Genomic DNA, 14538 nt, shown 5'->3' with positions numbered 1-14538 from the left:
GATATCGCTATCAACTTATCGATCGCTAGTCTACACACAAAAGTCGTTTCTACCTTTAACTTCAATTTTCTTTTCATATTCACTCAAGATTCAAATCCATAGTTGCCGCCAAGTGTTTTCAAGTGCATATCGTGTTAATTTTACTTGACATGGACAGGAAGACGTTAGTTATTATAGGTAACTTGTGAGTAATTGTAGTCATAGATATCAGTAAAAATACAGCATATATCCTATCAGGAAAAGCTTTTCAGCATTATCTTAAGTTTTCATGAATGACTTGAGATTTCAACTTTTGAAGCCAAAACTCGATTAATTCCCACACCTACTGCAACCAAAGGAGACTGAAAATTTAATGCCTCATTGCATTTGTAAAACGAAAAAATAAAAATAAAAATAAAAGCATAAGTCATTCATTTCACAATGAAAACTGGCACTTTCTTCTATATCTACTTTCAGTCAGTCCCTTGTACACATAGGGGTTAAATTCACTTTCATTTTTTTTTTTTTGTTATCCCATTTCAGAAATTTGTTGTCCAATTGATGTGGCCCAACTGGGGCTGCTGATATGCGCCAACCTGTGCCCCAGGAGCAGCTGCAGCCACCCCAACTCCGACGTTGTTGCCAATGGCTGGTGGTCCTAAATGGTGAGGACTAGCCATGGCTGCTGGCTGTGGAGGAGTGTGGTACATGCCGGGGAACTGCATGTGAGAAGACTGAGCTGCAGCTGCATTAAAGGAAGCATGACCTGTGTGTGATGGCATGTAAGCTGCATGAGGTGTTTGCCCTGGCATGTTATAGTATGGAGTAGATTGCATGCCAGGAAGGTCCCTTGGATTCTGTAACCAGATTTCTGATGTCTCAGCCTGTGAATTAGGGGAGGAAATAAGGAATTAGATATTAGTTTTGTAAAAGAAAGCGATCATGAAGAACAAGGTGATTAGGAAGCGACAAAATCTGGTTGGTGATATTATATGCAGAGATTTATTTATGACATGAGGATCAACTTATCAAACTTTACTAATCTATTCCTAATATTCTATTTCCTACTTACACGAATCACAAGAGTAAATGTGTACTACATTCCTTGCTTTCTTGCAACTTCAACTATTTAAAGCTACATACATGGTTAGAAGTTAGAACCTTTTGGCACCTTCCGGACATAATACTGACCTCCAGCAAAATAAGCTATCAGAGATAACTAAAATGAAGCACATAATTAGCTCAAGCACTAGGTCAAAGTGAGATAGTTGCCAAGGAAATTAACTAGGAAAAACTATATTAACAGTCCCATTTCTGAATAATGCTGTTATAATCAAGATATTGGTAAGGGAGGAACACACGCCCCTTGGTGATGACCCTATTTTGAAAGAGAATGAAGCGAGAGAGAAATGGGCAGTAATGTTGGGTGCTTGCTAGGTTTGAATGATTAATTAGCATGTAGCCTATGGCTTTTTTGGTTAATGCTTTTTCTGCTGACAATCAATCAATATGTTCTTGACCACTACACAAGCACATTACCTGAGGATTTGGGACATAAAGATTATCTTTGTACTTGACTCGAGATGAATCCTCTAAAGCCGTTGCACCCCCAACCACACCAGGAGTAATCATTGCATATCCAGTTGGATTAGCAAAATTTCCAAACCCTGTAGGACTTCCAGCAGGAACAGGCTTGAACTGTTGAACTCCATATTTGAGGTTGTTGGCATTAAGATGTGAACCACCTCCAGGCATTAACAAGTAACTGCTGCCATTTGTTGGGTGAGGATAGGGAGGATTACTTGAATATCCAGGCATGGCCATAGGTGGAACATAGACTGGGGACAGAAACTGACGATATGGCATAAGATTAGCAAAGTGTGAAACATGAACTTGTGGATACATCTGCGGCACAGGAGGTTGCTGTTGTTGCACCATGGCAATTGTGGAAGCAGGAGGATTATTGGTTGCATGGGAGATCAAAGCCTGCATTCACCAAATAATGTGTCAAGAAAGTAAGAACTTGAGAGTTTATTAAAAAAGGTGAAAATACCAAAAAAATACAATGCAAATTAGGGTTGCATTTTAATGGGGAGAGAAAACTGAGTCCACTGTGTATGATGTCAAAAGTATTGTATCCGTCCACAAAGAGTAAAGCAGAAACATTAAGAAATACTCTTCCAAATGATCTTTACAAAACAGACAATCAATAGGAAAGGTTTCAAAGAATGTCAAAAGTAGTTTTCTCAATAAAAAATAAAAAAAAAGTCAAACAGAACTGTTTTAATAGACTTGTACATTTTAATAATCACCTTTGTGTAATTAAACTTTACACTCTGCAAATATGGATATGGATAAATGAGAAATACTCATTAAAACTCAACTGGTAAACTCCAATGTTCACCATTGAAACATTGGATCAAGGAAAAAAGTGTCCTTGCATGCATAAATTAAACTACAATCAAGTAATTAAATGACTTTAAATATGCTATTAGCATATAAATGTATTATACCTCCTGAGGAGATGACAAACCCTGCCCTCGTACTGTTTCATCAATTGTGGGTCTGAAATAAGGAATGTCATAACCAGCTGGAGGATCATATGCCTGTTTGGAATTTAAAAGTGAGGATGGAAAGACAATAAGATACAACAAATACATATTTAATTTATATAGCATCAAGTAACACTAACACTTCAACAAAGATGTCTAATATGTTTAACTTCATACGTATTATCAGTGTTATCAATGGCAGATGGCGGAACATGGTGAAAGGCCGAAATTCCGCCATATAAAGAACCATTGTCCTTATGCGCCATCATAGCTGGCCTCCCTTCACAAATTGCCAATGGTGGTTGGCATGTCATTCCGCCATGGCAAACAACACTGCATATTATCATACAAGTAATAGACAAATGGTGTAACCGATACAAATATATAGGATAATACTGTTTGGCAATCATTGCACTGACCCAATCATTAGGTGACAGTGTCTGAATTTTCACATTCTGCCGACACAAAAGAGACAAACATTCTTTTAAACTTCAATTCAGTCAAATGTCCAAAAAAGTACACCAAGTGCATCAAATTTGGTTGTCACATTATGGATTTAGCCGTCGGTAATTGTTTCCTTGCATATTAGGTTGTCTAATTTGATTTGTCTAGTAATTAATTTTTTTGCTTTGTTGATTTGCTAATAATAAATCTGTTGCATTGTGTTCATTCTCATTTGATTCTCATCACTCTCCCCAGCATTTTTTTTTCACCAAGCACCTGTAACTTCTTCCTCTGTTCTGTGACTTCCTCCTCTGTTCAACTCTCCTATTTCTGCCTAGTTCCAGCCACTCACTACTGACTTTCCAGCAAGTTTCTTGACGCCCAGAGGTCGGTTCTTCATTTTCTGGCACTGACCCATGAGTCTCCAGCAAGTTTTCCAGTCAATCTCCAGCCAGTTCAAAGGCATGTCTCTCTTGTTTGTTTGGTTCTTCATTATGAGTATGTTTTTTCTTTATTTTTCAGCATATGTGCATTGTGTAATATAAAATCTATTTAAGGTTCAAATAGTGGCCATCCTGTTATACTCACTATCCAACTATAAGCATTTTTAGGGGTTTCTGCTTTGCGCCACATTCGACTATTGAGTACTAGGGAATGACCTACCACACTTTAGCAATATTGGACCGGATCTGACCCTTTCCGGTCACAACAAGTGCCCGACTAGTGAATATCTATAGTTTCAACATTGTGCAGATTCTGCACAACATATAATGATCAATGGCACTTGCCACTTGAACCACCATACAGGCACAATACCTGGCCAAAGGTTTTGTTATGCAACCCCTCATTGTCAGGGCCATACTCCATGGATTACACAATTTTAAGCCATTAATAACTTAGCATAGACCATAAGGAAAAGTTAAACAACATATCAACTAAGAGAAATTTGGAAGGATTCACTCACCGCAAAACCTGGCATATCATGAGAATCTTGTTGCTGTGGTTCTGAAGGAGCATAGGATGGACTACTATCACGAACCAATCCAATATTGGCATAATTGTCCAGATTCTGAGTGTTTGAAGAATCTTTGTTGTCAGGCAATTGTTGCTCAGATGCAGCGCCGGATACTGGAGAGTCTGACCTAGAACTTCTAATGTGTTCATCCCGCAAATCCACCTGTTTGCTCCCAGAAACATCATCAGTGGACAACTCTGGAGCAGGTACTGTCAAGCTGACATAAAATGTTCGATAACATTACATCTTGTTTATGGGAAACAAATACTAACTATCATGTACTTGTTAGCTGTGTGAACAGAACATATTGAATATATGAAGAAATATTTTCTAAACCATATATATGAAAATATCACAACCAAAATAATATCAAAATTCAAAGAAATTCAGTAAATTGTTCACCTATCACCACCAAGGCTATTTAACTCTTCAACATAAAATTAAAAAAATAAAATAAACAGGCAAGACAAGAATGCCAACCTTGCAGTCAATTCCTCGTTTGATTTTTCAGAAGCTCCTATAATGTGATACTTAGATTGAAGCCTTGAAGAATCAAGTTCAGTCCCAATGGTACCAAAGGTCAGCTGACAGCGATCAGTCTCTGGAACTCGAATATGCTGTGCTATAATCACATTTTGGTTCTCATATATATTTACTTGGGAAAGTTTATCTTGAAGCTCTGTGGTATTTGATTCTATATCTCCAGAATTTTCTGCTGGAGGCGAAGCAGCAGCAACAGCAGCCTTTTTCGGGGTTCCTATTACTCCAGGACTATTACTGTTTGGCTTCTGGCTTGATTTAGGCTTCCATTCTTTATTTTGCTGGGAAACTGCATCAAAACTTATCAAATTTCTAGGCATTGATATAAATGGTAAACAATAAAAAAGAAATATACACAAAAATTATCTCATCTCATTGATGTGTATAAGGAAATGGATATAAGCACTTCAATCAAATAAAAATACAAAGAAAAAAGCCAAGAATGAGTTACTATATACATTTCAATAAGCAAAGATCTCTGAAACAGGTAAGAAAACACAGCTTAAACAAATGCACAATAAGTTCTCCCACTCAATTGTTTTGGATTGCTAACATAAACCTTCGTTTTGACTGAAATATAAAATGCTTGATTTACCCTACCTTCTACTCTTGAAAATTTAGATTAAAATTATAATTTGATAGTGCCATTTCAAAGATATACCTCTTTGATGTCCCACAAGTTGTTGATGTGGCCTATTATTATACTGGTTGTTCAGAGATGGTCTGCTAACTGGCATACCAGATAATGAAGGTTCAGTTACATTAGTTTGACTAAATTGTTCAGTCTTTGAGACAGCACCAACTGATTGAAAAGAATCCGCGGATGTACCATCTTTTCCCACAACATAAGAGATACTAGGAGCAAATGATTGTTTTGCTTTGTTGTCTGAAGACTGTCGCCGAACACCAACAACCCCAACTTCACGCCTAATGGCTCCAACAACACCCGATGATCTAGAATCAGGAGAGGGCACATGAACTGGATCTGTTGAAGAGGAATACACCCCAACAGCAGAACTGGTTGATGCCACTGAGGCAGAATTTTGATGGGCATTGTTAGGTTTAATTGGTTGCACCCGACCTGCTGCATTTGAAATCATGCCTTGCTTATCCTTATCCTCAGATGCAATTTTTCTGTCAATGATATTTGGCACAGCATCTTTCAAGTACCTAGCATGTGAATCAGAAGGACCATTTGATGCCAGAGATGAATTCCTAGAACCAGATGACCTATGATTGGTGGAAGTTGATGAGCTGTAACAAAGATAATAATCACAATATTCAATTATCTAAAACTATGAACAAATCAAAACAGTGATCTATTATCAAACAAAATTCTTCATGCTATGATGATGATGCTATCTGATCCACATACAGAGTAGAACAATCCATTTTCTGTTTTATGGAGAAAACACAGCAACACTCTTTTTTTAATGTAGTATAATACTTTCACATTTTTTAGAGTATTTCTTGAGCAAGACATGTGCTTTTCAGTGCCTCACACCTCAAAGTTACAAACCCCCAGTACCTTAAGGGCACTCCTTTCACCTTGGACTACCTTGGGTAGAAATAGTGAAATACAATAACAAATTTCAGTTTACTCTATTATTATCTTATCAAGATGGATTTACTACTACTCATCATGTGATTCATTTCTAACTCATTCTGTTAAAACATTAACACTTAACTTTCTATCTGTGGCAGCAAACCTTGCATCTGACCTTGGTGTAACATAATTCATGTCACATGTATTAGTCAAGCAATCTTCTATTAAATTGTTTTCAGGGCTCAGGTATGCATACTTTTTTATGACTTCTCACACAGAAGTTCTCAACAATAAATCATACCCAAATTTATATGTCCGGCTAGAAAGCAAGGGATATGTATATATACACAACTACTGACACTGGATATGCAAAGTGGCAAAGGGCAATCAACCAATCCTAAATCCATAAAAACTAAAATTCAGAGCATACCCCTTATCAGGTGTGTTTACATTTAACTGCTCAGTGGCGGATGTTGAGTGCTGCTGTGTAAGAGGCTTTACTTCTTTATATATATGATTTACTCTGTTGTCTCTAACAACACGAAACTCTTTGCTGATGCCTGAATAGAAAGAAAGAATTTACAGATCAGTGCACATGCTAAAAGACAAGTGATTCATTTAGCTATTTGAAACCACATACAAACGGAGGTTTGAAACAGAAACCACAAATTATTCATAAGGAGTAAATATTTTAGATGGATTGACGAATAAAATACCATTGATCAATTGGTTTCATATAATAATATTAAGAAGAAGAAGAAGCCACCCCTCCCCTATGAACAAAAAGAGTAAAGCAGCACAAAAACCACAGCCACCAAAGTGAAAAGGCAACTATTAAGTATCAAGTGAATTGGAAATGCAATCAAAATTAAAATTAAATTAGGGACCTTCCCCACAGCCATGTTCACAATTAAGCCATATTCTATCACAATAAGAATAAAAACTATTGACAAATTTACTGAGAGTAAAAAATGAATGCTCATTCTGAACAAGATGTTAATCAGGGCACCACACTTTTAACCAGCAAAACAAGCATATTACCAGGTAAAGTATTTCGAGAATAGTTTGTTCTTCGAACATTGCGTTCAGAAGGGGCGTTAAACTTCATTCCTTGACCACTATTATTCTCAGATGACCTTCGTGAGTCAGCTGAAGGCTGACCCTTGTTCCCGACATTCTGGGTCTGCGACAACAGATACATGTTAATAAATTACTGATAAGAAAATCACTACTCTTTAACATGTAACTATGAATTAAATAGGTCATCCGGAAAGAACACAAGAAGCGATACCTCCTTCTTTCGGTCTCTCCTTCTCTTCACCTCATGAAATGGATCTGAATAAAACCACAACGAACATTAGGAGATTTTTTTAAAAATTTTCTTTCAAACTAATACTTAATTTTGGCATGGTCGAACCCAATTAGTGCTGGACAAGCAAACTGACATAAGAAAAACATGCATCAATTGCAAAATCACAGATGGTTTGAAACAATGTGATCCAGAAACATATCCTAAGTTGGACCACCTAATTATTGCAATGCACATCAATGGGCACACATGTTCATGCAATAACTATTTAAGCACATCAATGAAACACATATTCAAAAATTTACATTAGACCATGTAAATTCCAGGACTCTAGGAAAAATTAAGCTGAATATTCCTCACACAAACCATTCAGACACCGAACAACCCCACCATATGACATTTTTTTCACTCGCCAATTTAGGGTAGCAGCACATCACAGCTAACTGAAAATGCTATAGTGGAATAATAGCAGGATGGTGGGGCTTTGCCCCTCCTGGTAACAGAAAAAAAGGAATAGCAGATGCCCACTACTTTAAAAATGGGTTTTTGAAGCCTATATCATGGTAGTGCTGCTAAAATCATGAATATAATTAGGCCTCACAACAGATACAAAACTTTATGGATTCGCCATGTAAACTGGTCTGAAGCTGATCACATATCACCCTGCCTAAATGCAGAAGGGCATGGAAATGAAATGATAACTAGGTAGAAACTAAACTTTACACCAATAAAGGGGCGTTTAGACAAATCATTCAACTTCACTCCTTCCCTCTAAATTCTTTGACAAAATACAAAAAGGCAAAGGGAATTATGTTCAGCACATGCTAGAATAATTGCGCTAAATTTTCACTTTGATGATGAAGTCACAAATGTGTTAGTATTGATCAGCTCAAAAGATTATGATAGCTACAAACTCAAAACCACCAATTTCAGCTCCCAGCCTGAATAAAGAAAACAAAACCAAAAAAATATGAACAAATGCAACCATGCAAGGTTTTAAAAAATGCTTTAGAACCACAATTTCGACCACCATTTTTGTAATCTCCACAACCACACTTGCAGGCCACATTTGTCTGCAGTTTTCCACAATATCAAGGATAACCGCAATTTAAAACACTGCAATGATGCAGCAACAACGAAAAAGGAGAAAAAAAAACAACACACGATCAAAGAAACATCGATTGTTAAGAACAAACTAAGCTCCACCAAGAGGCTCAGCCTAGTCCACCACAAAAAAATGAGTCAAGCCAACAAAAACCATTCCAAACTCTTAACATCCCTATTCTTATAAAGGCAAATTAGACACCAAAATGCAGCCCACACATAAATTACACTAACACACCAACCAACCTCATGAAACATTCTCCACCAATCCAAAACTCCACAATAGGGGATACAAATGAGAGAGCCAAAAAAAAACAAAAAACCCAATTACTAAACAAAAAAACAAACCAACAACATTCAAAACCCAAAAAATCAAAACAATACTGAAGAGTGGAAAAAAGAAAAAAAGCAAAACATGGCCCCACCAAGGCAGGCACCAACCTTGGTTGAGCAATTTCTGAGTGGTTTCGTTAGGATCCATGTTGGTTTCCTTAAGGGCGACATAGATATCAGCATCAGAATGGTTCCCCACGATTTCCTTGATGGATTGAATGGTTTTGCGCACTCTCGCAGAGAGCAAGTGGGTACCAGTGCCACCCTCCGTTCTGGAACCAGGGACCATTGCACCCAAAACCCAAAAGGGAACCGACCCACAAGACAAAACACAACCACAACGCCGAAAAAACAAAACTTGAGGCTAACACTGCGGGGGGGAAATGATGGGTAGGGTTTTGTTCTTCCCAATCGAAACAGAGAGAGAGGAAGAAAAAAGAAAAGGAAGCGGCTTTGGAGCTACAGAGTGAGGGTTTTGAAAACGTTTGACAATGACTTTGGTTTTGAGGGAAAAAGGAAAAAAAAATATATAAATACTTAAATCCTAGTAGATTGCTTCCTTCATGTGTTGTGTTGTGCCCTAGCTTAGTATTGTGTTGTGGTCGACTAAACTACGGTTGTGCCCTTTGCTTAAAAACAAAAATTGTGAATCATTTCCAAAGGATTCACCAATAATATGAAAACCAACACGTGGTTGGTTATTCATGATGATAGAGTATTCATTTGGCCATTATAAATTTTGTAAGAGTAACAAATTTATTAAATAAATTAGTAATCTTATTTGTGTAATGTATAGGATAAATAGTTATTTTATATAATAAATCAATTATATTAATATTTTTAAAAATTACAGAAATTCAATTTAGAAATAAAATAATAATAATAATAAATTGAAAGAGATGAGTGATTAAATCAAGTGTATGAATAAAAAAATTAATTTGATTATTTAAAATAAATATTCTCTCTTTTTAATTATTGTATCATGTATTTTTTATCTCCTCGTATCTTTATTTATTTATTTGTTGCATTGTTTCTTTTATTATTTTCAAATAAAAGTTTAATGTCTATGTGCCTTAAATAATTTTATATTATTATTCAATCATAAAACATTATTTATATTATTTTAAAAGTTAATAAACTTACCATACATGATCAATCATGATTAGATAATTGTGTAAAATCTTTTACATAGTTAGTTCATAATCTTTTTTCTCTTCAAATAATATGAAAGCATGTTATTCTTAAGTGATTCTTATCTATTATTATTTGGTGAGTAACGTAATCCATTTATATTTAATAGATTTTCATAACATAATCAATACAAATTTTCCTAAAAACACTCCCTTTGGACTTGAATATATGAAAAAAAATGGTTTCTATATTATAGAGTTAAATATAAGTAAATCTAACTAATTTTATCATATTTAATTAATATCTTTAATGACTTCTTTTCATTTATAGTATCAAATTTAATGATGGACATTTGAGAAATAATTTTATTTTTAATTGAGATTGATAAAATTAAATGATATTAATTAACCTTTTTAATTAGTGTGAAATTTGTTAATTTTTTCTTATATTTGAGTCTAGAGAAAGTTTTTATTTTTATTATATACTGGTCATGAAATTCCTTTGTGACATGTAAAATTGATGGCTAACATTTATAATCTTGGATCTTAAAAAATGCTTAATTTATTTTTTGTTTAAATATATTTTCTATTAATATTTTGATAAATTAAAAATTGCTAGTATAATTGTATATTTTTAGAAACATCTGAATATTTAATATCAAGTTTGATGATTATATGAATCTTATTTTTATCAAATTACATTTTTGAATGAATTTTTCATAATATAATGAAAAATACAGGAAGCAATTGTAGGAGTACATAAAGTTTTTCCAAGAAGCAAAGTTTGGGCCTCGACTTATTAGCCCTAATAACCCATTCTATTCAAATATCTCAAATAAGTTAATATTATTCCATAATATCCAGTGCAAACATGAATAGAAGCAAACACTTCTCCTAATCTTAACTAGATAGACATAATTCTATTTGATGTATCTGTTTGTGGCAAATTGCCCAAAAGGGGGCACTTTTGCAAACTTATTCCCCAAATAGGATTATTTTAAAAGTAATTCCACAATGGTGTCATTTTCTACGTAAATGACATGTAAAAATCGCGCAAACTGTCAGTTCCATTGCCACCTTCATTGTGGTTGTGACATGTGGCATGTCGCCACTATCACTGGCAGACAGCTAATGGTTGTCAACCCGCTAGTTTGACTGGCGACTTGAAGGCAGCATTCACAAGCGCGCAGGGGCAGGGGTGCAGGTGCAGGGAGCTGGGAGCTGCAGCCTTTGACTTGGGCTTCGAGGATATCGCCATCCCTGTTGGCGATTTAAGCTTAGTGGATTATAAAATTCCCTTTAACAAGAGTGAAAGTGAACTTTGAGCTTTGACGGAGAAAACCTTGTGGCGAGAACGAGAGCTTCATCTCTTTTTCCTTTGTGTTCTTTCATTTTGTCAAAACCTTAGTAAGTTATTTATTTAATATTTTGTGTCTTTTATTTATTTAGATGTTTCTGTTAAACTAATTTTGTATAGTTTAGTTTTAATTTTTATATATAATGAAATAGTTTTAGATACTGTAACTTATTAATTTTGTATAGTTTAGTTTTAGTTCTTAATATTAAGTTAGTTTTAGTTTTAATTAGTGTAAGTTATTAATATGTTAATTAGTTGGAATGTTAATATTAATTAGTTTTAGCTATTGTATAGTTTAGGTTTAGTTTAAATTTTATATATTACGTTAGTTTTAGTTATTGTAAGTTATTAGTATGTTAATTAGTTAGAATGTTAATATTAATTAGTTTTAGCTACTGTATAGTTTAGGTTTAGTTTAAATTTTATATATTACATTAGTTTTAGTTATTGTAAATTATTAGTATGTTAATTAGTTAGAATGTTAATATTATTTAGTTTACTTGTTTTAAGTTTTTATTGAAATATATGATACGTTATTAATATTAATATTATATATATTGTTTAAATTTTTATTTCCATAGTAATTTTTCGATTTATTTTAATTTATTTGTATAATATATGTTATCTAATTAAAATTTTGTTAATTGAAAAAAAATGTAATTTATTTAAATTTAAATTTTATTATTTGTAGAGTATTTTAATTTATTACATGTATTTTAATTTATTTGAAAAGTATATTTAAATTCTATTATTTGTATCATATATTTTGTTATTCAAATATATGTATTTTGTTATTTATTCAAATTTTAATTATTTGGTATGTATATTTAATTAATTTTTTGTAATGTATAATTTTTTTTGTCAATTTATTGTATTATATTTTATTTTGTAGTATCAATAACATTTTTCTCGTCATGTTCACCAAATATACACATTAAGTCTAGCCCAATTGATGACGACCTATTATGGATGTCAGAACATGTCTGGAATGGGGAAGAAGACCGAAAATTACACATCAGAGACGAGTTGTTCCCACGTATCAAGGGAAAGAAGAAATATTACAGGAAATTATTCCTTTACTTCGGCAATGTGGTTTTTACTGGATAATAAAGATGGGAAATTATTCACCTAGTTTTTTTTATAGAGGAAATTATACCTTCTGCTGGGTGAACAATTCATACTGGTTGAATCATGTAGGTGACTTCATCGTCGGTGACATTTGATCTTGTTGTTGAAAACTTTCAAGCATGGTTTCAACATCTTCGTCATCACAAATTTGTAACGCAACATATTTTCCCGACATTAAAAATCTACAACTGATAGCAGAAATAATTTCATTATTTTCTAACTTTACCTTATCTCCAATTTTTTTCTTCAAAGAATTGAAACTAATTCTACATTTAATCTGAATCGCTTTTTTACTGCCTTCAAATATTACACCATCATTCTCTTCATATACCCTTCCATTGAAATACAACACTGTTATAACCAAATTCATGATGTATCTACAAAAACAATATTTTAAATAATTAATCATAATAAATTCAAAATAATAAAATGTAATCACAAAAAATCCCTTTAGTGGAACTTCACATTAAAACTTTATTCTAAAAAAAATTATTAACTTCAAATAAATATAATGTTTGACACTTAAAAAACATGAACAATTTCAAGGTAGTAATTTTAAAGGCAAAATAAACCATGAACGAAGTTAGTATTATAAATAATTAACCTTAACAATAATAACTTCAAAATAAAAAAAGGTAATTAAAAAATTACTACAAATACATTAAAATAAATATGATGCCAAAAACTTAAAAGTATAAATTTAAAAAGGGAGAACAAAGCATCAAAGAACACTTTCAAAGTAGACATTTTAATTAGATTACAAAGTATCAACGAAGTTATTATTATAAAGGCACACAACATCAACACCAACCTAATCTAATTAAAAAAATACTACACACTTCATATTGAAATTCTTTTCTGCACTAACATACTTACTTCAAATAAATATAATGTAAAAAAAAATTATTTTAAATACAGTTCAAGTTGAACGCTCATAAATCTTTAACACACACCAACAAACCATGAACATCAACCTAATCTAATTAAAAAAATACTACAACTTCATATTAAAAAAAATTCACACTCAAAATACTTACTTCAAATAAATATAATGCTACAATTTTTTTTATTTATTTTAAACACAGTTAAAAGTACAATATTCATAAATTTTTAACACACTAACAAAGCATCAACACCAACCTAATCTAATTAAAAAAATACTAAAAACTTCATATTCAAAATATTTTTTCCGAACTCAAAATATTTTCTTTAAATAAACATGATGGCACAATTTTTTTTTTACACATAGTTGTACTTCAACCCATACACAAATTTTTAACACACATGAACAAGTATATCGAATATGAAGCTAATTTAATTAAAATAATAATAAAAACTTCACATTCAAACTTTATTCCGGCCTAAAAATATTAATTCAAAAAAAAATTGATGTCACATAATTGTTTGATTGGGAATTTCGAACCTTGAAGACTGACAAATTTAAACTTCAAGAAAACAAATTTTGAGGGTTTCAGTAAGTTCTCAAAACGCTGAAAAGCAAGTTTCAGCAAGTTTTCAAAACATTGAAGCAATTGTGAAGACGCGTTACGTATTTAAAGACCTTAAATCACCAAAGCCAATGGTACTTACATTTTGCCTAAATCGCCAAAGCCACTGGCTAGTCCCCTTTAGCCTAACTCGCCAATGCCAGTGGCTAGTCCCCTTTAGCCTTTACCCGCCCTTGCCACCTGAAAAGGTGACCAACTGAAAGCCTGAAAAGCTGAGCCTGCGCCTTAGCCTGCAACTCACCAGTTTGACTGGCTAGTCTCCTTGCATGACGAAATCGCCAATGAGACTGGCTACACCAACGAATCCGCCAGTGGCAATGGCATCTTCGCCACGTGTCACAGCCACAACAAACCCACCAATGGGACTGGCGGTTTGCATGGTTTTTGCATGTTCTTTATGTAAAAAAGAACACCATTACTGAATTAGTTTTAAAACAGTCATATTCAAAGAATAAGTTTGTAAAAGTGCCCCTTCAGAACAATTTGCCTCTGTTTGTTATCTAAGTGGGTACACCGAACACCTTGTGCTGCACTTAGTTTTGTTTTTTTGGTAAAGTGCATTTAGTGTATTAATAAATTAATTGGATTTTAAA

The 14538-nt window shown here is 33.5% G+C and overlaps 1 protein-coding gene across 3 annotated transcripts; it reads right to left on the bottom strand.

The window, feature by feature from the left end:
* Positions 1-207: 207 nt before the first annotated feature.
* Positions 208-9338, bottom strand: LOC114418157 (GBF-interacting protein 1-like). Of its 3 annotated transcripts, none has more exons than XM_028383363.1 (10): positions 8931-9338; positions 7368-7411; positions 7118-7259; positions 6507-6636; positions 5192-5760; positions 4471-4819; positions 3940-4207; positions 2493-2585; positions 1519-1965; positions 208-863 (listed from the first exon to the last, which is right to left on the bottom strand). In XM_028383363.1, the coding sequence occupies exons 1-10, from the start codon at positions 9109-9111 to the stop codon at positions 519-521; spliced, it is 2568 nt and encodes an 855-aa protein (XP_028239164.1). In that variant the 5' UTR covers positions 9112-9338; the 3' UTR covers positions 208-518. The 3 variants fall into 3 exon arrangements, with proteins under 3 accessions (XP_028239164.1, XP_028239163.1, XP_028239166.1); XM_028383362.1 differs by having other exon boundaries at positions 5192-5784; positions 8931-9337; XM_028383365.1 differs by lacking the exon at positions 2493-2585 and having other exon boundaries at positions 5192-5784.
* Between the last annotated feature and the right edge of the window lie 5200 nt (positions 9339-14538).

The sequence above is a fragment of the Glycine soja genome, chromosome 7, assembly GCF_004193775.1.
Source record: "Glycine soja cultivar W05 chromosome 7, ASM419377v2, whole genome shotgun sequence".
In the NCBI taxonomy this organism is placed as follows: Eukaryota; Viridiplantae; Streptophyta; class Magnoliopsida; order Fabales; family Fabaceae; genus Glycine; species Glycine soja.
The sequence above is the reverse complement of the archived record's forward strand: the minus strand, read 5'-3'. Positions and strand labels throughout refer to the sequence as shown.

Excerpts from the sequence above, each read along its gene's own strand:
- LOC114418157 (XM_028383362.1), bottom strand. The coding sequence starts at position 9,111 with ATGGTCCCTGGTTCCAGAACGGAGGGTGGCACTGGTACCCACTTGCTC. Across the intron at positions 7,412-8,930 it reads TCAGAAATTGCTCAACCAAG|ATCCATTTCATGAGGTGAAG; the intron begins GTTGGTGCCTGC and ends GGTTTTATTCAG. Across the intron at positions 4,820-5,191 it reads ACTTGTGGGACATCAAAGAG|TTTCCCAGCAAAATAAAGAA; the intron begins GTATATCTTTGA and ends GTTTTGATGCAG.